The 23082-nt window shown below is 52.4% G+C and overlaps 1 protein-coding gene across 1 annotated transcript; it reads right to left on the bottom strand.

The window, feature by feature from the left end:
• Positions 1–11678: 11678 nt before the first annotated feature.
• On the bottom strand, positions 11679–13347 carry NKX3-2 (NK3 homeobox 2). The gene is given in 3 exon segments (XM_041402821.1): positions 11679–12298; positions 12754–13019; positions 13021–13347. Coding segments are annotated over 3 exon segments (831 nt in total). The 5' UTR covers positions 13107–13347; the 3' UTR covers positions 11679–11819.
• Positions 13348–23082: the final 9735 nt, after the last annotated feature.

The raw sequence follows: 23082 nt of genomic DNA, 5'->3' as shown, positions 1-23082 counted from the left end.
TCACTTACTCTAATAACACCATTCTTACATGATTTTAATACTTTTAAAGGGTTACAGTGATTTGCAATCTCTACTTATGTTAATGAAGAAAGAAAACAATGTTTAAGTAATCAAGATCATAACATTAAAAAAATAAGTCAGGAAACTTAAAATAAACTTTGGCATGCCATGAGGCCTTCTCTGTAAGAAAAAAAACACAAGTAAAAAATAAAGGTACAATTTGACAGCACTTTTGTATTTCCAGAGAAGCTCTTTTGTTGCCATTTCACTCCTCTCTTTTCAGCTGCCCAAATGTTTTGACATTTATTACTGGTTATAAAACCTGTATATCAACTTCACTTCACCACCATCTGTCCTCACTGGCCTGATGTCTGTGCCTATCAGTTCAAATTATTAAGATAGAGTAAAATGTCTTTGTCTTGCTCCATTTAAATGATTTTCCTTAGCTTTTCTCTTTCATGCAGTTTTAGCTACTGAAGCCAAAACTGCGTGGTGAGTCTGTGTAGATTTGTCTTAGGTTACAGCACTGGTAGCAAAGGCAGAAAATATGCAGTAAAATATTGACTTGACCTTCATGTTTGTGTCTGCACAGGATAAATAAATTCTACTACTTTCTTCCTAGAGAATGGTAAACATAACTAGAAGAAAGCGATGCTGAAGAGAGCTGAGAGTACCTGAGAGCTGTACCATGACAGAGACAGAGATACCTGCTCATCTTCTGAAGGTGTCACAGGCTCAAATTTGTTTAAACTTTGCTCCTTAGCTAGGAGCTAAAATGTTGACATTTAGCTTTTTAAATAAAACGGGCGTTTGGCACCTCCCTTTGAGAGCATGTGTTTAACTGTCTCAGCTACACCTTTTATGTTCGTAACTACGTTTTCGTTTAAATTGGTTTCGTAAATAACAGCTGGAGCTGTAGAACACAAGATGGCAGTGTCAGACGCCATGTACCAGCAAGGACTGTGGGACGGTCCAGCGGGGTCTCCTGAGAGGAGACAAGCAAGAAGCGCTGAGGTCTTCGTCCTTTCTTTAACACCACTGTGGAACAATTGCTAGGAAGCCGGGAGACCTTTCCGTTCCAACAATACCTAGAAAATACTCTGCAGAAGGAATGAAGATACAGTATGCTCTGCAGAATAGGTTTTGCTCCACACAATTTACTGAGATCTCCAGGTCTAAGGTGGTGTGTTAAGACATAAAGTAATACGTATCTTACAAAGTTATCAAGGAAAAGGGACCTTCTGTCTCTGGAACATTGCTTTTCTTTCCTTGTCCTAGCAGAGAATGAAAATATAGGTTCTTTATTTCCTCTCTTCCCCCCCCCCCCCCCCCCACAAATTTATATATCATCGGTTGATACATAGAGTAAGAAGATAATCTTTGTCAAAAACATATAGGAAAATGTAATTCTTGAATGCCATGGTGTTTTTCCTGGTTTGAAGAAGCTCAGTATAATCGATGAGGGTGTGCATGTGAAGGTCGGGGTGGAGAAGGTGCGAAGGTGATCTAAACCGTGGCAAAAGCCCCAGACCGAACCTGCCCGAAATGCAGCTGAGTCCAGACGCCTGGCAGAAACTTTAGGGGGAAATAATTTTAAACACCCATTAATCAAACCTGAATGTCCAAAGCGAGGAAAGGTCATTAACAATTACTGTTCTGCTGAATTTGAGGGATTCTTACTGGGGCGTCCTTCATGACTTCCTTAGCCCCAGTCCCGTTCCCACCGAGGAACGTGGGTCTGTTCCTTTGCATGCTGCCGTTCGGACCCCCAGTCTCTGAGCTCGGGATCTGGCGGTGTGTTTGGAAGGGCCGTTTCAGCCCAGCCTGCCTTGCCCAGGCGAGAAGCCCGCTCCCGGCAGTCAGGGGTACCTGCTGACAAGCAACTGCTCGGTTTTTTTAGTGTGCACTGGGCTGGTGATTTTTTTTTTTTTTTCCCATCATCTTTACCTCAAATTCGGAAGCTGAGAAATTATTTTGTTTAATTCTTGAGGAAAGTGCAATAACACCTCAGACATGCCTTGGAAGTTAAACTGGAAATAAACCTCCTCATCAAAATACCTCATCGGGAGCCGAGAAACCTCAGACAGTCAATCCCTCTAGTCTTTATTTTAAAGTGTATGGACGGCTAAATCCTTGCGCTTGCTCTGTGAGACTGCATTTCCTGCACCTCAGCTATCCAAAGCGGCGGTCGGCGTGTTTGCCCTTTGCGGGGACGTTTTGCTGCCTTGGAAGGTGCAGCAGGGCCGGGGCGGTGCCGGGCCGGATTCAGCACTTTCCCGACGATGACAGTTCCCTCCCGCCACGCCGAGCCGCAGTCCGGCGGCTGTGGCCCTGCGGTGCCCCCGTCCTCATCCCTGTCTCGTCCGTCGCTCCTCTCGCCCCAGCGGAGAAACGAGTTCATGAGTGGGTTTTGTAGAAGCACTCTACAAAACAGAACAGCGTGGGGACTCATCTCACCAGGGCTACTGCAAAGGCCCGGGTAATGCCCCGACACGCTCCGATGTGTGATTACCTTCACCCCGGTAATCACCAGCGCCCCTGGAACCACGCGTGTCTGCGTGGCCCCGTCTGGGCTTCTCTGTCACTCTGACTACTCTCGGGCTGCGTCAGGGAACACTGCAATGCGGGGCCGCGGAGTACCACAACATCAGAACCTGACTTTGCTCCCTCTCTGCCCGTCCTTGCAACTGTGACCGAGGTATCCACAGTCAGTTATTCCTGACGAAGGGAATGTCTCATGTGACTCTTCAAACGTTAGAGCAGCAAAAATACCCAGGGTTTAAAAAGCAGACGATGCCTACCGCTCCGTAGAAACGTGGAGTTTCTGCCTTGCAGCACTTGGGCAGGAATGTTGTGCCATCGACATCGTGCGGGGATTAAAGTCAAACGACGGCGGCTTCATTCGTTTATGCACAATAACAAAACCAAAACCAAACACAACTAAACAAACAAACAAACAAAAACAAATAAAACCAAACAACCCCGAAGAAACCACCTAGGGTGAATCCTCACACTTCCTTTTCGCTAAATCGGACCCAGTACAATGGTGCATCTGTTCCCAGAGCGTGTGGGTTCCCCGATGGCCGAGCCGAGCCAGGCGACTGGCGCTGGGGCTGGGACGGAGGCGCGGAGCTGCCGATTCTGCTTCCATGGGCTGCGCCAGGTCCCACAGGCACCTTACATCGTGTGCATCTTGTTCTAGGGGCACTGCGGTAAATACCCCAGGAAACGTGACGGGAGCAATGCAAAGGCACTGCGCGCCCTGTTTGCAGCCGAACCTCCCCGTCACGCTTTGCTGTCTGTCCCATAGAGGACAGTTCAAGGCCGTGGGTCGTGGAGGATCGAAGCACAAATACGCGCGGGTTTCCCTGGCCGCGATGGTGATGAGAGCGGCTGGAAGGGAGCAGCCCGCAGGGACGGCCCTGGCTCTCGGATCAAGCCGCTTTCCATCTGGGATTCCTCTGAGATGTGTAAGCGCCTCGGGGCGAGCACAGCCCCGCTGCCCCGAAGGGCTCCGGGGCGGGGAGAGGCGCGGAGGGCCCGGCTGCTCCCCGCGGGGCTGCCCTCCGGGGCCTGCCATGGCCCGCAGCCGGGCTCCGGCGGCCTGCGGAAGGGCCGGGGGTGCCGGGGGTGGGTGGCATCCCAGGTGCCCCGCTCAGAGGAGAGGGGCTCGCTGCAAATGTCATCAGGACCTCGCCGCCCAGCCCGGCGCATTTCAGCCACATATGGTGGGTGGATTTAGGTGTCAAAAGCCGGCGAATTAGAAATGGTAATTGTCCGTCATTATGGGTGAAACGCGATCTATCACAACAACTGGAACATGTCTGGGCGCTAGCAAAAATAATTTGAATGATTAGCGATCATTATGGATGTCAAGCCGCGTCCATTAAGTTGTATGAAGAAATTATCCTTGACGTGCGAAATCAAACTACAAATACACAGGCCTGGCATTGAGAAGACCCTCCCTGCCGAGCCGCGGGAGGCCGGGAGCAGCCCCGCGGGGCGCTGGCAGGGCCCGGGAGAGGCGCTGGGACAGCTGAGCCGCCGGGAGCTCCCGCCCCGCTGTCTGCTACGGCCGGTGACGAGAGCTCTGCCGCCAGCTTGCACGGCCCTGCTCATGGCGAGGGGACAGGCGACAGGCGCTCGATCTGTCAGGGAAGGCTTTGCAGGGAGTGGGAGGCAAGAAGCAGAGAGCCGGGCGGGATGCGGCAGCGATGGGAGGCTGTCCCGAGCAGCCAGCAGGCACCGCCCGGACGTGCGGGAGAGAAAAGATGGGGAGAGCTTCTGGAATATGTCGTCTGCCAGACACACGCTGCATCCCGCGTAGCTGCTCCTGTCCTTGGTATGAGGGGATGTCCGGGGACCGGCTCCCCGGTCCCGTGCGGGTGCAGCCACCCCGGCCCCTCCGCGTTCTGCAGCCCTCAGCCGCCTCACCCCCGCCATGCCTGCCCGGCCGAGGGCTTTGCCACCCCACTGAAAACAACGTTCTTCCCGAGGCGACGTCGGTTTACAAGTAGTTTCTATATTGCAAATCTTGCATCTATTATTTTCCAAGACAAAAATGTTGGGGTTTTCTTTTTAAAGTTCGCCCCGTAAAGAGGGCTTGCGATAATCTTTTTTTTTCCCTTCTGTTCCTTTTTAGTGAAATAATTTGTTCGCAAAAACGAAGTGGTTATTTCAATATCTTTTGGAGGCATTTCGGGTAAAACTATGTCATTGTGCTCCCACGAGCCATGACCTGATATGGACACCTAAACACAACATCCCAGTGGCCGCGAATCCACGCAGCAAAAAGCAAAATCTCTTCTCGAAGACTGAGGAGACCCGTCTGCTTCTTCCAGACTTTTTTTTTTTTTTTTTTTTTTTGACCCGGGAAGTTAGTAAAATTTCTGACAAATTAAAGGAACCTTCACAGTTGCTTGACGAAATCACAGTCAGCACCCCTGCAGAGTGGGGTTTATAAGCAGCAAATGAGCACGTGTTCTTTTCTTGTTCTGGTCGCTGGGAAAATGTAGTACGTCCATGGAAGTTCCCCCTTTGACACAATTTTTTATTCTTAACTGAATAAAGAGAACCTCGAATCGTCTGATTATTATTAATAATAATTATAATATTAATAAACCAAGTAAATATTATTTGTCTTATTTGGTTATTTTGAAGTACTGTGCTACCGTGCAGAACGGAGTGGCAATGCCGCCGCCTCGGTAAATCCGCGCACTACAAGAAGGAAAACGTCTCCGTGGCTTTTTGGGGGTGCCTTCAGGGCTGCGCACCCCGCCACCCCCCTGCCGCCCCCCGGTATCGCAGTCGAGTGCCTAAAGGCAAGTCCCAAACACGACCTGTCCCTTCGCTTTCGCCTCCTGAACAGAGGAGCCCGGCAGAAACCCCGCCACCGAGTTCTAGCTCTGCCGACAGCCGGCAGAACCACCTTCCCTCCCTCCCCTTCCAGCCTACCCAGCTTTATTCGTACAATTTGCAAATCTGTATTATTCCCGCACAAGCCAAAAATAATATTAGTCCTCTCCACGTGCATTTCATCCCTAATTATCACTCGAGTCCTTTGCGACACAAAGCGTTTCTCTGGCCAGTTTAAGCGCGGCGCAGATCCATGGGCAAAGTGATTTTCCCCGACCCGGGAGACAAGCAGCGGGGGTTTCGCTGTCGGACGACTCTAACGGGGAGCGGATCATCGCTGCTGAGCTGAGTCCTCAGACCGCCGGAGCCGACAGGCAGAGTCGGGCTCTGAAGCAGCAGGCAGAGGTGTTTTTCAGAGCCGTCACCGCCTGCAGGATTTGCTTTCCCTACAGAGCAATTTAGGAGAAAACGCCGTAACCCGCGCCCCTGCCCCGAGCAGCGGCTCCTGTCCCGTGAGCGCTCGCCCCAGCGCCGGCCCCGGCCGCCCCTCTGCCCGGCCGCCGGCAGCCTCGCAAGCTGATACCCTCCAGACCCAGCAAGCTGAAAGCCAGACCCGTCTTTTCCTTTTCACCCGTTTTATGGTTTTCTACCTTTCTCGTTTGGTGTGGAAGCACTGTTTTACTTCTACATCGGCCGTGCATGAAGAGGTTGCTTGTGGCCTTCCTAGCTCCCATGATTATTTTCTTTTTTTTTCTCACTTTTTTTTTTAATAAAGAAAAAAAGTTTTAAAATATCTACAAGCATTTTAACCTTTATTATTGTTGTTATTGTTATTGTTATTGTTATTGCTATTGCTATTGTTTTTGTTCTTTTGCTATTGTTGTTAGTGTCCCTACTATGGTGGGGAGGACATCGTTCACCAGTTCTGGTGGCTATTTGCACCCGTCTGTAGACATCAGGTAGTCCTTGCGGGTTGCCTTCTGAACCCCTTTCTGTCTCTCCCAGCGCCGAGCCACTTTTGCGGGAGAGATTTCCCTGGCTAGTTTCTGTTTCAGCAGAGGATGTGTTGCTGGCTGCCGTCCGTGTCCTTCGGGAGCCCAAGCCGTGGCCTCTTTACTACCGTGTCAGATTTTAGGCAAGAAGCCACAGGCGCACCTGAGAACCACAGAACGGCTTAAACTGCAGCTCTGCAGCCACCACTCCCCACTCTTAATTTTTTTCAAGGATCACCCTGACTATCGCCAGCACCACTTGGGGTGCCAAACACCTCTAGCGGTTCCTCAGTGGGCTGCCCAGGCAGCAGGCCTGGGGAAACACCGGAGAAAGAGCCGGCGATGGTTCTTCAGTCACCCCAAGGGTCTTGGACCGAGGAGCCAAACCCCTCATCCTCTGCCAGGGTTTTCCTCTGTGGGCCGTAGGACCTGTCTGAGAGGGAGCCAGGGAGGTGTCTGCGGCTGTGGGTGGAGGAGGACAGCCCTCGTCCCTGGCCTGCTCCAGTCACCGCGACACCCCCCTTCCTGGCCAGCCCGAGCGTGAACTCGCCCCCTCTCTTCCCTCCGTCCCTTCCTTCAAAAAAAAAAAAAAAAAAAAAAAAAAAAAAAAGCAACGAACAAAACCCAAAACAAAACAAAAATCCTACACCACAAGTACTAAACGTGTTGTAGGAAAATGGCAAGCCCCACCTGCGGGTAAGAGTCCGCCCTGTCCCGCGGTCCCTCGGCAAGGAACCGGCCAGCCGCGGTGCGGAGCCGCCCCGGTGCGGGGTAGTGCGGCTGCCCGGGCGGTGCGGGGGTCCCGCGGGCGGCAGCCCCGGTGGGGCTGGAAGCTCCTTGGTAGAGCTTGCCGGCCCACCGGCGTCTCTGCTCGCCCCCGGAGGAGGGTGTGCTGCCTGTCCCGGAGCGGTGCGATGTCCCGGCACTGACCGCCGTGACACCCGGATGGGAAACGCGTCATTTGCTCCCTCGTCCACCTTGCTCCCCGGTTAATCACGTTGTTTTCCCCGGCAGCGGACAACGCGAAGGAACAGTCCGCTTTATTGCGGCTTTCAGAAAGGTTGGGAGAGGCAATATCCTTGATTATGTGGCCGGGAAAAAAAGACTTGTTCTTTATTTTTCCCATCACCTAGGGAAAAGCCATGCTGCTCGATGGAGACACTACTGGCAGCGCCCTGGATCTCCAGAAGACGTGGGGTCTGGCTTTCCGGCCGTGCGGAGGAGCACCCCTGTCTTTGTCTTCGGAGCCGTTCCAAAGGAGCGGCTGCCGCGGTGGTTTGGTGCTGCGGACCCGGGAGAGCCGCTGGAAAAGGGGCCGGGATTCCCCGCGGCCCCGGCCCGGGGCCGCCCTCGGGGCTCGTCGCCGTCCCACTGACAGGAGAAGCGGAGCGGAAAAAAGCCTGCCAAGGCCTGCCGGGGAGAGGCCCTTAACCTCGGGCCACCTTTGGCCCCTGCTCCCGGGGCAGGTGCTGCACTGCCGGGGGGGGTGCCTGTGCCCCGGTATCTTCTGCTTCTCCTCCTCCCGAGAAAGTGTTGCCGATTTCTACCTGAGTGTGTTTGTGTGTGTGTGTATGTGCGGAGGGGGGGCAAATCAACGTGGTTTCCTGTTTTAATACCCTGCGAGCGAGCAGGAGGTAGCTAAATATAGGCAGCCTCCCGGCTGCAGAGTTGGACTCTGCGCCTGTGCGACTGTTTAATACACAAACACAAGCGCCAATGGAGACATATGCAAAGATATACACAATTTACATTACATTTCAACAATCGAATTTCTTGGAGCTGCGGTATTTCCCCCCTCTCCCCCTTGTCTTTGCAAGAATTTTTTTAAGACTACAGCTTGCCCATGGTCAGATGGAAAATTATTCCCACGGCCCCTGTACGGTTCGGGGTTTGTGGGAGAGACCGAAATTGGGACACATCGTTAGGGAGATTATTTTTACGTAGTAGCCATGTATGTGCTGATGAGCCGAATGTGCGTTTGAGGGTGTGTGAAGAGAGCATGTTAGAACCCAGGTTCTGCTGATAATTTAAGCACCGAAAATACAGAGTAATTCCTTTGGCTTCAGTACAGTTACATGCGTGTAACTGGAGTTTTTGCCATTAAGAAAAGATAAATGATGCCGAGAGTTTGCTTTATATTTCAAAAATCAACATTATTAAGAAAAAGCAGGAATAGAAACGCCTCAAATTCCAGAAAAATTCCATTAAATTATTAATTACATTTCCCCAGTATCATACACTGACGTTTCTCAAGTATCACATTTTGTCAATGTCAAAAGAAGACACTGTCGATGCATAAATGTTCGATATTAAACACCAATAATAAAATTCCGGGCAACTTTATTCAGATCAGCTTTTCCAGCAACTTCTATCTCGAGTAAAATGCACGTTAGTTTTACCTGGTTCATAGGAAATTAATTTGACACTTTATTCTGTTACCCGGTGTTACAACCCAAGGAATCTCTAATAACATTCACTTCCCTTTTATGTCAAGAGGTTCCCTAGAGCATTGCATCTGTTAGCAAGCACAAATCAAAATAATACAACACAGTGACCAAAGGGAAAAAATAATTAGGCTTAGAGATAGTCAACTCCCTCGAACAGGGCGCCCGATAGGAACCACAGCCTATCGGGCTGCCACCCCCGCCGGGGACAAAACCTCTGCTATTGTGAGCTGTACCATCGAACCTGAGATGGGAGTCAGCGGCTCGGTGCCTTGTGTGGGGCTGCAGGCAGAGAAACGCGCCCAGGGGCCAGGAAAAAGCAAACCGCGGGGCAGCAGTGGCACCTCTTTACCTCCCTAAGTGCACGGGGTGTCCAGATTCTGCTGTCCAAAAGTTTCATTTTTCACGGAAGGAAAGTGCTGGGAATGTCGGAAGGTCGGAAGGAAATAGTTACAAAAAAAAAAGAAGGAGACAGGAGCTTCGGATCGGGCCAAATAAATGTCAGCCCTCCCGTATCTGCCAAGGGACTGCTTTCTGGAGCACTCCTTTCGGCAGCAGGACCGCCGACACGCCCGGCAGAGTAAAACCAAACCCAAAACATTTACTCCGGTGTCACGACGGCTGTCGGCTTTGGGAACAGAGAGCTCGTCCCCAGCCCGTGCTGGGGCAGCCCACGGGCAGCCACTGCTGCCGAGTGCCGCTGGAGGTGCCAGCGCAGGGACTTCTAACCCGCGGGGTGCCCGAGCCTGGGCAAAGCGAAATGACAGCAAGGGAGGCCAGAGCGAGGGGCTGACAGGGAAAGAGCCCGGCTGCGCCTTGGGACGGCTTGCAGGCACAGCGGCCAGGAAGCGATGGGGGGGCAGGGGCTTCCTGCAAGCCACTCCGTGCCCGGGAGCCGCAGCGAAAGCCCGTGCGAACCAGCGGGAAAGGAGAGAAGCCGGTGGTGATGGAGAACCACCGGCGCCCAGGCAACGCGGCCGCCTGTGAGCGTGCTCCGTCAGGGCTCCATCGGCGCTGAGAAACAGCTGCAGCCATCACCGGGTCCGGTCCCTCCGAGCGCCACTGCCCGGCCCCGGGCCCCCGGGGGAAGCTGTGCACCCCAGGTCAGCCTGCCCTCCCCTTCGGCCAGCGATGGCCTCGGCGGAGACGCCCGAGGACAGCAGCCGACGGCGAGGAAGAGCCGCCAGCAGCGCGCCGAGGGCCCGGGCTCTACAGAGGCTTGGAGGAGACTCAGTCCAAGGCGGGAGGCTGCCCCAAGTGGCTATCGCGGCAGTGTCGGGATACAGACGGCCTGGGCAGTTTCGTCGAGGTCGCCGAAGCCCCGCTCTTGCAGCCCAATCCTGAGCCCTCGCCCCCGGTCTCTCTGCCAGGCTCCGGCAGAGAGAAAACAATCCACCGACCCACGCACCTGCCCCAGGATCCGCCACGGTTTTAAACGGGCACGGCCCGCCGTAGAGGGGCCGCAGCCTGCACGGTGAGGCTGCCACCGACCGCGAAAAGCAGTTCGAGGTCCCAGTGGTTCCTCCTACTGCACCGCGTCCTCACCGCTACCAGCACCCGTAAATTCAGCCACTGATCCCGGTTCTCCGGCAGATGGGGGATCGCTCCATCTGGGACAGGCGCTACCAAAGAAGTGATTAAGGCGCCCGGCCAGAGCTCCTGGGTCCCCTCCGCCTCTCATAGAGGGAACGGGCATCAGCACTGACTGCTGCAGCCGGGAAAGGTGGTCCAGATCTCTGCCAAGCTCTACGATCCTCACCGTGCAAGTGGGAAAAGGAGGGATGTGGTCTGAGCTACGGCCTGAGGTCTGCTGCAGGGAAAAAATATCACTGGGGAAATCCGTGCCCGCTCTCAGGAACGACAGAAACAGCAGAGGTAAGTGTTAAACTAAAGTTTATAAATTAAGAAAAAAAAAAAAAAACAACAAAACAAGTACAGCGGGTAGCTTACAAACATTCACAATTCATTTGAAGTAAATAATCTAGTTGAGTGCACAGTGCCATTAAAAGGGAAATGGAGGGGGAAAAAAAAGAAGGGGAAAAAAAAGCAACGAGTTACCTTGGAAGAAAGAGATTGTAATTACATTGCTGAGCAGATCAGAAACCCCCACCCCTGGAGGAGAGCTCTGCAGAAGAATTGTAAAAGGCACTGATGGTATTAAAGTTTCCTGTTACATCGATTTCTTAAAAAGCCTGACTAGAAATATTCACATTGAATATAAAAATAACAACAACTTTAATACATCTGGAAAGTGCGAAAAATCCATAACTCCTCCCTCCCCGAACACGGAAAGATCTCAGGAAAAAAAGGAAAACAAGAAACAAGAGTTTCAATAGAAGTCTCACCCTTTTTTGACATATTTATCCTTTGCCAGGGATCATGGAGTACAGAAATAACATGGGCAACAAGAGTAGGGGGACCTGAAAGAGGCTTCCATACATTCAGCACCATACAAGGCACACTCAGTTTGCAACAAGTTGGAAGACCAAGGACTCAGACGACAAAAATAATCTTCCTTACAATCCACTGAGGGAGTCCTTGATCTCCTCATTTGACTTGCATTTGGTTTTGCGGGTTGTACTTTTTTTTCCCTCTCCTTTGTTTTCTCTCTCTTTTTCTCCACACAAGATCGAGTCTCTACCCATCCGAAGCAAAATAAAACAAAGAAACAAAAAGTCTACACCAAATACACTGACAACATGGATACCATGAACAAGTTGTGCCGAATCGCGAGAGTCCTCGGCTGGCGGGATAGGGACAGGGTGAGGGTCAGGGTGGGGGTGGCCAAGAAGTCCTACGTTGAAAGAGTAGAGGGTGAGGAACCATCCAAAAATATTAATAATAAAAATAACAATAAAATAATAATAAATATTGTCCGAGGCACTGAGAGCTGCATCTGGGGCTCTGGACTTGAGAAGCTGAACGGATGGATTGATGGATGGGGGGGTGGCAGAGGGAAGATGGGTTTCCTGGCTGCCAGTGTGTATGGCGGGGGTGCCGGGGCCGGGGGGCTGTGTATGTGTGCCTCTCACTGGGTGCCGGCAGCTGCGGCGCAGGTGGACAGAGCCCACCCGGGCAGGCAGTAGTAGGGGTAGTAGTAGGATGGCTGGAGAGAGAGCAGCGAGGGCGGCCGCAGCACCTCGCCAGGGTGGTACTGTCTCTGGTCGTCGCGCACCAGCACCTTGACGGCCACCTTCTTGGCGGCGGGGGCGGCGGCCAGGAGGTCGGCGGCCATCTGCCGCCGCTTGGTTTTGTAGCGCCGGTTCTGAAACCAGATCTTCACCTGCGTCTCGGTGAGCTTCAGCGAGGCGGCCAGGTCGGCCCGCTCGGGCCCCGACAAGTAGCGCTGGTGGTTGAAGCGCCGCTCCAGCTCGAAGACCTGCGCGTGGGAAAAGGCTGCGCGAGAGCGCTTCTTCCGCGGTTTCGGAGCCGCCGCCGCCTCCTCCTCCCCCGGCAGCAGATTCCCGCACTTGCCCGCTCCGTCCTCTTCCTCCGGAGGGCTGCGATCTGCGGGCAGGGCGAGAGCACGGCGGTCAGGGCAGGCAGGCACCGGGACAGCGGCATCCGCGCTCCTCGCGGGGCCCGCACCCGCGCACAGGCGGCCAGGCGCGCTCCCTGCGGCCAGTCCGCAGCGACGGGGCGAGCGGAGAACCCGCCAAGTCGCTGCCCGCCCCGTCGCCGGGACAGCCGCCGGCAGCGGCCGGGGCTTCTCGCTCTCCTTTAAGCGCCGGGCGCCCTGGCGAGCTGCGGGCTCAGCCGGGCCAAAGGCCCTCCCCGATCCGCCCTCCCTCGCCCCGCGGGACGTGTTTCGGGGTTTCTCTCCCCCCCCGGCACAACCGAGCCTGTCGCACAATTCCGGGGAGCCGGCGGAGAGCCACGGTCATCTCCCGTTGCCAGCCCTCCGGGACCCTCCCGCCCTCCTCGCGCGGGTGCGGAGGAGCCGCCATCGGGGCCGCCCCTACCTGAGACGGCGGCCGACATCTCGCTGTCGCTGAGGCCGGTGGTGTCCCGCTCCGCCGCCTCCGGGGGCTGCGCCTCCTCCTCCGCCGGCCGCCCCCCGCCCGTGGCTTCTGCGAGGCGGGCGCTGCCACCGGCGCCCTCCTCCTCGGAGCGCCGCTCGCCCTCGGGGTCCTCGCTGAGCGCGGAATCCGAATCCCAGCCCGCTGGCGTCCGCGGGGCCGGGGCGCGGGCGGCGGGCGCGGAGAGCGGCGGATCCTGAGGGCCGCCCCGCCGCGTGGCGGGCGCGCTCCTCCTTCTTGTTGAGGATGGCTTGGATGGAAAAAGGCGTCAGGGCGTTGCCGCCGCGGACGGACATGGCCCGGCGACGGGCAAGCCCCGCGGACGAGCAGCGGACCGTGCCGCGCCTTCAGCTGGGCGACCGCATCGCCGGCCGCCGCCGCGCCGGTGCCGGGCCCTGTTCTGCCGCCGGGAGGGCGGGCGCCAGCGGGAGCAGCCTCTCTGCGCCACTGCCGGCCCGCCCGCCCATAGGGCCGGGGCCACCGGGGCCACCGCGCTGCGCCGGGCGCCGCCGCGGGTCCCTGGCGGCACGGGCGCTGCCTCCGCCCCGCTCTGTCCCGCCCCCGCCCGCCCTCCGCTTTTTCTGCCGGCGGCGCTGCCATCCCTCACGGCCGCCCGACAGTGCCGGCCCCGCGCCTTCCCATTGGGCAGCCCTCGCTCGGCCCGCCCGCCCATTGGCTCCCGCCGCGGGCCGATGCGGCTCCGCGGGGCGCGCGCCGGGGCGCGCCGTCTCTTAACCCCTTGCGGCCCGCGGGGCGCCCCCGCCTCCCGCGGCTGCCGCGGCCGAGGAGACCCTCGAAGGGACGGTCCCTCTCTGTGGCAGAAAGCGGCGGCTTCCACCTGGATAGTGCGGGATCGTGGTTCAGAGGTGTTTCCCCCCTCGCCGCGCCTCAGCAGAGCGCTGCAGCCTGGCGCCGGGGAAAGGTTCGGTCCCGACGGGAAAAGTCGCGGGAAGGGACCGACGCCGCAGCCTGGCGTGCATTGCTGCGTGCCCTGGGGATGGGCGTCGGAACTCGCCTGTTCTGAGTCTGTCGGGGGCCAAGACGCCGTGCCGGTGCGGCGGGATGAGCGCCCAAGTCCCCGGCCGCCCGCGCTGTCGGGGTAAACGCAAATCAGCCTCGGCCCGTTTTGAAAAATGCGGTTTTCGCTATTGCGTTTGTTTAAAAACACGGTCGGTTTTATATTAATACGGTCTTCTGTCTATGGGGCTTATAAAGCCCGTATTAGGAAAGCAATTTCTCGCAGATTAAACACTTTCCCCTAAACGATGCTTTCCCTAAAAGAAATCGGCCCTGCACAGGAAGACTTTGGAAACTATTACACGCACGTGAATTGTATATCTGCGACTCGTTGCCAAAACAACAATATGCTCCCGAGTATCATGCTTTCCTCTTTTTCAAATATTATTGGCATTCTCGGAGCTAATAAAAATGCCGGCAAGGGTATCAAGCAGGTACACGAGAAATGAAACGCCTGTGCTTCACGAACATGGGTGTTTGGTGCTGGTGAACGCGGCAACATAAGGAGATAAAGCACAGAAGAAAGACCCGCAAACCCGCTTTGCTCCATGAATTAAATTCTCAGGGCATCACCGGGCTTCTCCACAGGCGTGTGGCCACCGCCAACACCTCCCTACTTGACCTCACAGAGATGAACGTCGGTTTGCAGTAGACTACGAAGCGACAATAATTGATTATCAACGACTCTAAATGTTTTAAATAATACTTTTTACATCAAAAATAAATCAATAAAATACATAATCCCACTTTCATACACAGTGCAAAGCTGGAGAACATCTCTGCATGACGAAGCGGGAACTGTCTTTGTCTTTCTGAACAAACTCAGACCATTTTAATAACCCTGCTTGGACTCACCTTTTACCTAAATTTTTCCTAGGAAAGCCATCGCTTTGCCACCAAAGACTTCGGTATGACGATACACTAAAAAATATCCAAAGGGGAATTTTTAAGAGCTAGAGGTAAACAAGAAGCATTTAGGGAAGCTGCGAGAAATCCGCTTACGAGAATATACGTAGGGGGCTGGGAAGGGTGTCCTGCACGAGTGTTTTAAAGGCTCCTTAACAGCCAAGAGATGAAATTTGGGATGTCAGAAGAGATGAGCGGCCTCAGACGCGGGGACAGAGGAAGGGCTCCGCTCTTCCAAGGGGAAGGGCTGGAGGAGCGTGTCGTGGGAGCCGTGGTTTGGGTTGGCGGCCAGAAGGGGGGTCGGGGCACGCGGAGATGGGGGCTCCGGCCAGGGAGTCTCTTCATTCGGGCTCTGCTCAGCCGCGGCAGGGCGCTCAGACAGAGGCAAAGCGGGCGGCTGCCGGGGGCCGGCGAGCGGCGGGGAGAAGGGCGAGCCTCTCCCGGTGCAGCCTCCCGCCGTGCTCCGGCACACGGAGTTCCAGCCCAGGAAGACCCTGATTTACAGAGTTTCGTGCCCAAGCTGTTAAAATACCTGCATATAGTTTACAGTGGCTGTAATTCTTTGCTAATTTACTCAGCTCTTCTCTCCCCCCACCTCCTTTTCTCTTTTTCTTTCTTAATTTTTTTTCTTCCTCCGCCTACTCGGGCTATCTCTGCATCCTCTTTCTGGTCAGCAAACCTCTGTTTGGGGGAGGAAATGCCTGGGGAAGAGGCCGGGAGGAGAGCGAGCGGCAGCGGGGGTAAGGCGCAGAGGAGCGGCGGAGGGAGGCCGGGCAGGGCCGGCGTGCCGGGGCCGTGGGGCCAGCTGGGTGGTCCCGGCCCGCCCGGCCCCCAGCCCCGCCGGGGAGACGGGCAGTGGGAGGGAGGGAAGGAGGGAAGGAGGGATGGAAGGACGGATGGGGGGAGAGCCGCGGCCCGGCTCTGGCGTAGGGCTGGCAGCCGCTCCCGCCGCGCTCCAGCGGGGCGGCACCGGAGGGCGCGGGATGCCCGGCCACGGCGTGAGGGGACACAGGGCTCCTCCGAGTGTTCCACGGAGAAACCGGGAGCAAACTCTCCTCGCTGGAAAGGCTCGGAGTGGACATGATGGACGCAGTGGAGAGGCAGGGCAGCGCCTGAAACGGGCATATCTGAGGGGGGCACGATTCCCACCCTGCCTCCACCCTTGACAGAGCTCCGCACCTCGCCGTCTGGAAGCGGCCACAAGCCTTAATACACGCACCGTGATGTACATAACGCACGGGTCCGCCGGTTCTCGGACGTGTATTACATTTCAGCGGGGAAACACCAAACCCGCCGTGCCCACAGCTGCCTCTCCCCGCGCCCACCGGAGACCCCCGGCTCGCTGTCCGGGGGCCCAGCTCGCTGTCTCGGGGCCCGGCTCGCTGTCCGGGGGCCCAGCTCGCTGTCTCGGGGCCCGGCTCGCTGTCCCGAGCTCGGCTCGCTGTCCCGGGCCCGGCTCGCTGTCCCGGGGCCCGGCTCGCTGTCCGGGGGCCCAGCTCGCTGTCCGGGGGCCCAGCTCGCTGTCTCGGGGCCCGGCTCGCTGTCCCGAGCTCGGCTCGCTGTCCCGGGCCCGGCTCGCCCCGCTCTCCCTCCGCCGGCAGCGCAGCCGTGCCGGTGCCGCCGGTGGCCGGGCTGCCCCACCTAGAGGCGGCCTGGCCGCACTGCCCGGCCCGGGGCTGAGCTCGGGGCCGCTCTCGGCGGGGCCGCGGTGGCAGCGGGGCTGGGGCGGGCAGGGCGAGGCCGTGCGGACCCACGGGTGCCAAGGCACAGCCCCGCTGCCCGGTATCCAGCGACAGACCCCGGCGGGAGGGGAGCCTGCCTGGCTGCCGTGCGAGGTGGCTTCTCCCAGCCAGCGGAGCCGCTCTGCTTGCCAGGTGAGAGGCAGCCCCCTCGCAGAAGCAGTGCATATGACATGTGGGGTGATGAAATGGGGGAAGATATGTTCTGCTTATAAAAGCCTTTTTATCACATGTGAAAGCACGAGGAGGAAAGGTGGCTGCAAAACCTTAAAAAAGCCTTTGTAAAGAGCACAGACTTTCTCCATAATATATAACTTTGTATAAAAAGACCCAGATGATCCCGTGGGCGGGAGTACATTGCGCTGGGAAAAGGAAACGTTATAGCTTTTCCTTCAGGGCAGGATTTGTCCAGTATGGGAAAATAATTAGTGGTGTAATCTCCATGTGCCAGTTTTGGGGCAGAGCCAAGCTAGCACAGTACCTCTTCTGCCTTCCAAGCTCTTCTCGGCTCTGAGGCAGGCCAAGGAGTTTCATGGCCAGGGGCTACCACACACTGTAGCCCTCTTGGCAGCACCTCCCAGAGCCTGCATGGTGGTAGGTATTACTTTTGCCATACCTTATTAGAAGTGATTTTTTTCTAGACACAAGCTGTCTCCCCAAACTAGTTTTCCTTCCGATAGAGCAATGCAAATCCTTGCTGAGTCTCCTGCTGGGTCTTTCAGGGACTTAGGTAGAAGATGGCAGTGGTACAAACAGTGCTTCCTTCTGTAAGAAATTTGAATCCCTCGTTGGTAATGGGGAAGATTTCTTTCATGGCTTTTACCTCAGCTGTGCTGCTCTCTGACTGTGCAACAAAGGCACACAAACATATCCTGGACAACTTGCTGGATTTGCAGGAAAATCTTATGTCATCCGCTTTTGAATGGGTTTTGACTCTATTTCTTGAATTATACCAATTTATTTCCAACAAATGCAACTGTAACTACACAGTAGGTGACAGCTGTACATCTCTAAACTACTTTCCTGTCAAGATTTCTTCATGTATTTCATGAGGGATCTCATATAAGTAATTGCTGCAACACTCAGTCTTCAAATTGCTTTTTACAGATGACATCAGGATCCTGTGCTGTTGCTGAGATGTCAACTGTAGGATGCTTCCAGACGTGAGTGAGAGAAGGATTTACCTTCCACAATTAAGAGAAAAATTTGAATGATTTTTAGAATTCAACTGAATATGTGCAAATATAATGCTGACAATGAGAACTTTATTCTCACTAATGTGACAACCTTTTAACAAATTAGCTCAGTAGGTTTTAATAGCTGCTTTACAATCCCTTTCATTCTTTTATGGGGAAAAGCCCATGTCCTTTAGGGCTGGGAGGCTCGAACAAAAACACTTCTACAGGAGTTTACAACCAAACTGAAAAGAATGCTTGAATTTTGCTGGTTGCATATAAACAGTGACACAATTTCGCCCAGTTTTATTTCTCAGAGATGCTGTTTCTGGGAAAACCAGCCCAAATCTCCCTCTTCTTGCTTCATCTTTACACTAACAAGTGAAGGCTTGGCATGCAGAGTACCGAGCATGAAAATAAACCTACCAATACTTCATTTCACTGCATGGCAATTTCTCCTGAATTATTCCTCCTTGCAAGACCTTGAAAAGACATGCAGGCTGTCTAACCACATCATGCTCTCAGGAAGGAGTGGAGCTGCATGGTTGTGTCTGATGCTTAGTGCCAGGAGGCAACAAGTTCTGTACACACTGAGAGCCCTGTCCCACAACTCCCTGCAGGCACCACCAGCCTTTGAAATAAATCTTCTCTTTGACTGTCTCCTTATTTCTATGCTAAGTTTCCTACTAAAGACATAAATGGCTATGTATTCCTTATTTTCTGATGTAGTTACCAGTAGAATAGCAATACAATCTGGATAAGATTAGCTTGTTTTACTAAAAAAAAACAAATCAGCATAGGCAAATGGCCAGGTGCTTCTCACAGTCCTTAAGTAAAGCTTTTGCAGACTGTATTTAGCTTTTAATCAGTTTTATTTGCAGTCCCTGATAGAAAAATTGAAGTAGAAATGTCATGCATGTGTGAATCATCCGTACAGTATATTTACTTGTTCTGAATTTTTCCCTATTATTTAGTAGAACATTTTAATGACTATCCACCATATTGCAGTATATGCATTTGTTGTGTGCAAGTCTCTAGGTTATTAAGAACACCCCTAGCACAGATTAATCATTTGATGCTTATTTGGTACATCATATGAAGTCAAGGTTTCCTTTACCACTGCTCTTCCACCTACACAGAAATAATCACCTTTCCTACTTTTTTTTTGAAGTACTTGAGCTCACTTTTCACATATGATGGACTAACCTGGTAACTAAATCAATGACTGCATTGGGGTATTTAGCATTTAAATATTTTTATTGCTTTTGGTGCTTAGGTAAATCAAATGAGCCTCTCAGGATACTGGCACCGTTTACATTTCTAAAGTGATTTTACCTCTTTGTCTAGCAGTCATCTCTTTATTGACAGCAAGTCAATAGTCATTTGATATTAATGTTCCCATCTATTTATTATTCATATCAGGAGTAGACACCCACCAAAGGTAAAATCTGGGAGTGTTTGGGACTTACAAATTTACACAGATCACTGAATGCTCAAAAATTTCAGAATTTGAGATCAAGGACTTGTTTGTTTCACATCCTTCTCCCACTGAACAGGAAGCCCAAACTGTGGAGACGGGATGTGGCATTTCTGTGTGTTTTGGGCAGTCTCCTGCATGCAGTGCCGGCTGTTGGGATGCTGCTTTGAGGAGCAGACTTAGCTCAGGAGCTCCTGTACTGACTCAAGTATCTCAACATGGTGTGTTGTGGACAGAGAATTGTGGAATATCTGTCCTGTGTTGGACCCAGGGCTGTGTGATTGCCCTCCGGGGCTGGAAGGGCAGTCAGAGGTGTCAGAGCACCAGCAGCTCACCGAGTGATGGGGCTGGTGCCAGCAGTGCCTTTGTGCTGCCCAGCAGAGGGAAGCCAGGCAGTTCAGACCAAGAGTCTCACTCCCTGTGCCTCCTTGGGAGCACTGTGACCCCTCTGCAGGGGAGAGCCCAGCTCTGGCTGCTGTGTGACAGAGCTCCCTGCCTGCAGCTGCCTTGCAGGCTCACCCTGCTGGCCTTGCCCAGTGACCTGCCGTGGAGCAGCCAAGCCAAGCAGTTTGAGCACAGAGAGCTCGGATCCAGGGCTGAGTTTATGAAGTTAGGGCAATTAGCAGGTTCACTGTGTGAGTTGTTTCCACTGGCAATGATTTTGTATGTACAGTGACTGTAGATTTCATCTGAACACAGATTTTACATTAAATCACTAATTCTTTTGGCTTGCTCAGTGAGAATGCAAATACTTACATAAACTTCACAAAAAAAATTAGTGACTCTCTTTTGTTCAGTACACCTGCAGATTTAATTGGCTGCCTGAAAATTACAAACCAAAAAATCAAACACGACACAGTTGTCTGCAATACAGGTATTCTTATTTTCTAAATATTTCTTATAGGAATTTCTAATTTTTCTAATATTTCTAATATTTCTTAAAGGAAAGAGACTTTGAGCACATCAGCTGTGAATAATTATAAATAAGCAACCTGTCTTCTCCTTATGATGTTAAATTCTGTCCTCTCAGAATTTCTTTCTTCATTACTATTTTTTTTTTTGCCTAATTTAAATATTCTGAATTTTAGGTTGTCTCCTGAGTAGTTTCTCAGGGTATTCCTGTCATAGAAGTAGCCATTTCTAGAATTTATTCTAGATATAATTTTGGGATTTACCTAACAGGAAAAAAAAAAAGAGGCAGGTGACAGATGACAAATAAAAATGTATAATATGAAAAAAGCAGTTTGTACCCTACCCATTACATGACCAAGTGTAAATGAGGTGGTTGGAAAGGCATCCAGTGCAAAAGTATTCCTGTGACTTAGTGGAAAACTCTTGTGATGGGAGATGGACAGAAATGTAGGCGGACAAAACATCAGTTATGGATTCCTTGGAAAACCAAGAAAATCCTTTTATTTCTCCAGCTTTTTCACAATGAAAGATGCAGAAATATGCCTGCAAGTGAAATGGAGTAGAGGAGTGCTGTCGGGAAGGAATATTTCCAAGATGGCAAACTGTGATATCCTGCAGTATGGATGAGGTTATTTTTGGCAGGACACATGAGAGCTTTCTGCTCTCCCTGCTTTGGAAGGAGGGTGGTCTGTGGTGTGACCTTCTGGTGCTCGGTAGTATCCTCTGTATTTTATGAGAGCTGATTAACAACACCGTACTTTTATCCATGTACTCTCAGGTTTCCAACACAGGACTAAAGTAAACTGCCGCCTGTAGGAAGCACTAAAACACAGGCTTTGGTCAAACATGTTGCTATCAACTCTCCTTACACATATCTGGAGGACTTCAGATGTGTCTATATTTCTTTCACGCACTGTACACTTTGTGCAGCACCTCTCATAGACGGTTCTGCACCAGATATGCTCCCTCATCAGGAAACACAACTCCAAAAAAAGAGTTGTTATGCTTTGTAGCTCCAAAAAGAGATGCCTGCAGTATAGTCTTCTGCAAAATAAGCAACAAAGCTGTTGTAGTCCAAGATCTTTGTATTGTTGTGATGACTTGGTCTGGCTGAGTGAGCTTTCCAAACCAGATGGTATATATATCTCTGGATCAGTCATGGATGTCCATACCTCTGACTTCACCCATAGTCATCATGCAGGGAACAAAAATCTCCCATGGGCAAAGGACCTTCATGTACAATAATATTTCTTTCACAGGGTTTAATTTATCTATTTTAGCTTCTCCTCAACATCTAACTGTAACAAACCTCTGCAAGCATAAGACCTGAATATTGACCCTGAATCCCTGTGAGCTGTTGGCAGGCTCAGGAAGAGCAGTATGCTGGAGAGAAGAGTGGACATCCTGCAGTCTGTGGAGGATATGGAAGAACTTCCACTTTTTAACCCCAAATGTCTCCTTGGCCTGCATACAGCCAGCTGCACCCCTACAGCTCCTGGAGCTGCTTTCTTCATGGTGACTTCAGAAGCAGGCCTGGGCAGCCCAGGTACCTGCTTTGGTATAAGGTAACAGCTGCTTTTGCAGAGCATATGTTAAATGCCAGAACACCTGGATAATGAGATGGCAAGATCCTTTCAGTGAGGAGGAGGCAAGTCTAGCAGCTGTAGTGCTGAAATGACAAATCAGTGCCATGGCAGGGATCTGTGTGTTGTTTTGTTCCAATAGTCCCAGCCCTTTGGACATGGTATGTGGTAGTGGTGCCTGTGAGCAGTGCCATACTCTTGCACTTAATAAACTGCTTTTCAGAAAGTGTTGATTCTGAGATTCCTGATAAGACCAACTTATGAATGTAATGGGTTGTTAACAGGCTGTAACTTGCTTAGATACATATTCCTTGTCATGTGTCCCAGCATCTGGGCCCCAGCTGACAGAAAAATCCCCTGTACATTTTCCTCAAGAGCCAGAGAGTGTTCAATAATTTCCTTGAAGAACACAGGCTTTATTTTCCAAACTTCTGGGTCAGCTGCTTTTTGATGTTGAGTTTGTCCCAGTTCTTGTTTTCTGCATCCTGGAAGCCCAAAATCCAATCACATCAGAGTTAACTGAAAGAAATGAGGAATAAGAATGGCTAAGGAAAAGGGGATTATGATTGCTTTACTTGGTATTTGCACAACTACTTTCATCATGTTGACTCACAGAACCTAGTACAAGTAAGGCAAAGGCCCCATAGATATTGGCTAACCTGGTTCTATGTCAGTACCTCCGTGTACTTTTTCATCCACAAAAGTTCTTCGTCATGCCAAGAAGACTGAGATGAGGGAAGAATGAAGCTGAAGAAAGCACTTTTTAAGAAATAAAAGGAGGACAAGGGCAAAGAGAGAGGTTACATTATATCTATGGGTTTCATATAACCCTTTCATTCAAGGGTATGCAACAAAATGATGACAGGGAAGGGAAAAGGAAAGGAAAAGAACAAGCAGAAAGCAAAGGAGAATGAGGTCTTAGAGGGATCTTGTGGGAGAATTGAAGTGTTTGGGTGGGAACAAATGGACATTCAGTGAAAGAAAGTCAAATGAGAAAGTGAGGATGGTGGGAATTAGACTGGAAAAGTGCTAGGAAGAGGTGGCTAGACAATGAGTGAAATGAGAAGGACCTGAATAAGGAAACAGAATGGAATGGAATGGATGGCTTCTATCAAACCACCAAGTCTAACTCATTACACTTAAGAAAAAAATTGTTAAATGCACTGTTCCTTAAGCAGTTTGATGTGCCCATAAAGATAGACCCATATTATATGGAATTAAATATTGCATCTGGAAACAAAACACTTGGTGAATTTGGTCTCATGCATGGCATGCTACACAGCCTTCTCACGGACGCAGAGCTGAAGAAAGGAGTTTCTGCTCGAAGTGGTGAATCCTGCCTGTGCTGTGCAGAGCAGCAGCTCAGAAGGAGCGAGTGGATGGGTGGCTCAGGATATCCAGGAGCGGTGGCCGCAGGAGCACAGCACGCCAGCCCTGCCTTGCTCCTCTCTGGAGCCCTGGTG

This window comes from Onychostruthus taczanowskii, unplaced genomic scaffold (genome assembly GCF_017590055.1).
Source record: "Onychostruthus taczanowskii isolate IOZ18803 unplaced genomic scaffold, ASM1759005v1 scaffold2, whole genome shotgun sequence".
NCBI lineage: Eukaryota > Metazoa > Chordata > Aves > Passeriformes > Passeridae > Onychostruthus > Onychostruthus taczanowskii.
This window is presented reverse-complemented; position numbering and strand designations above follow the sequence as displayed.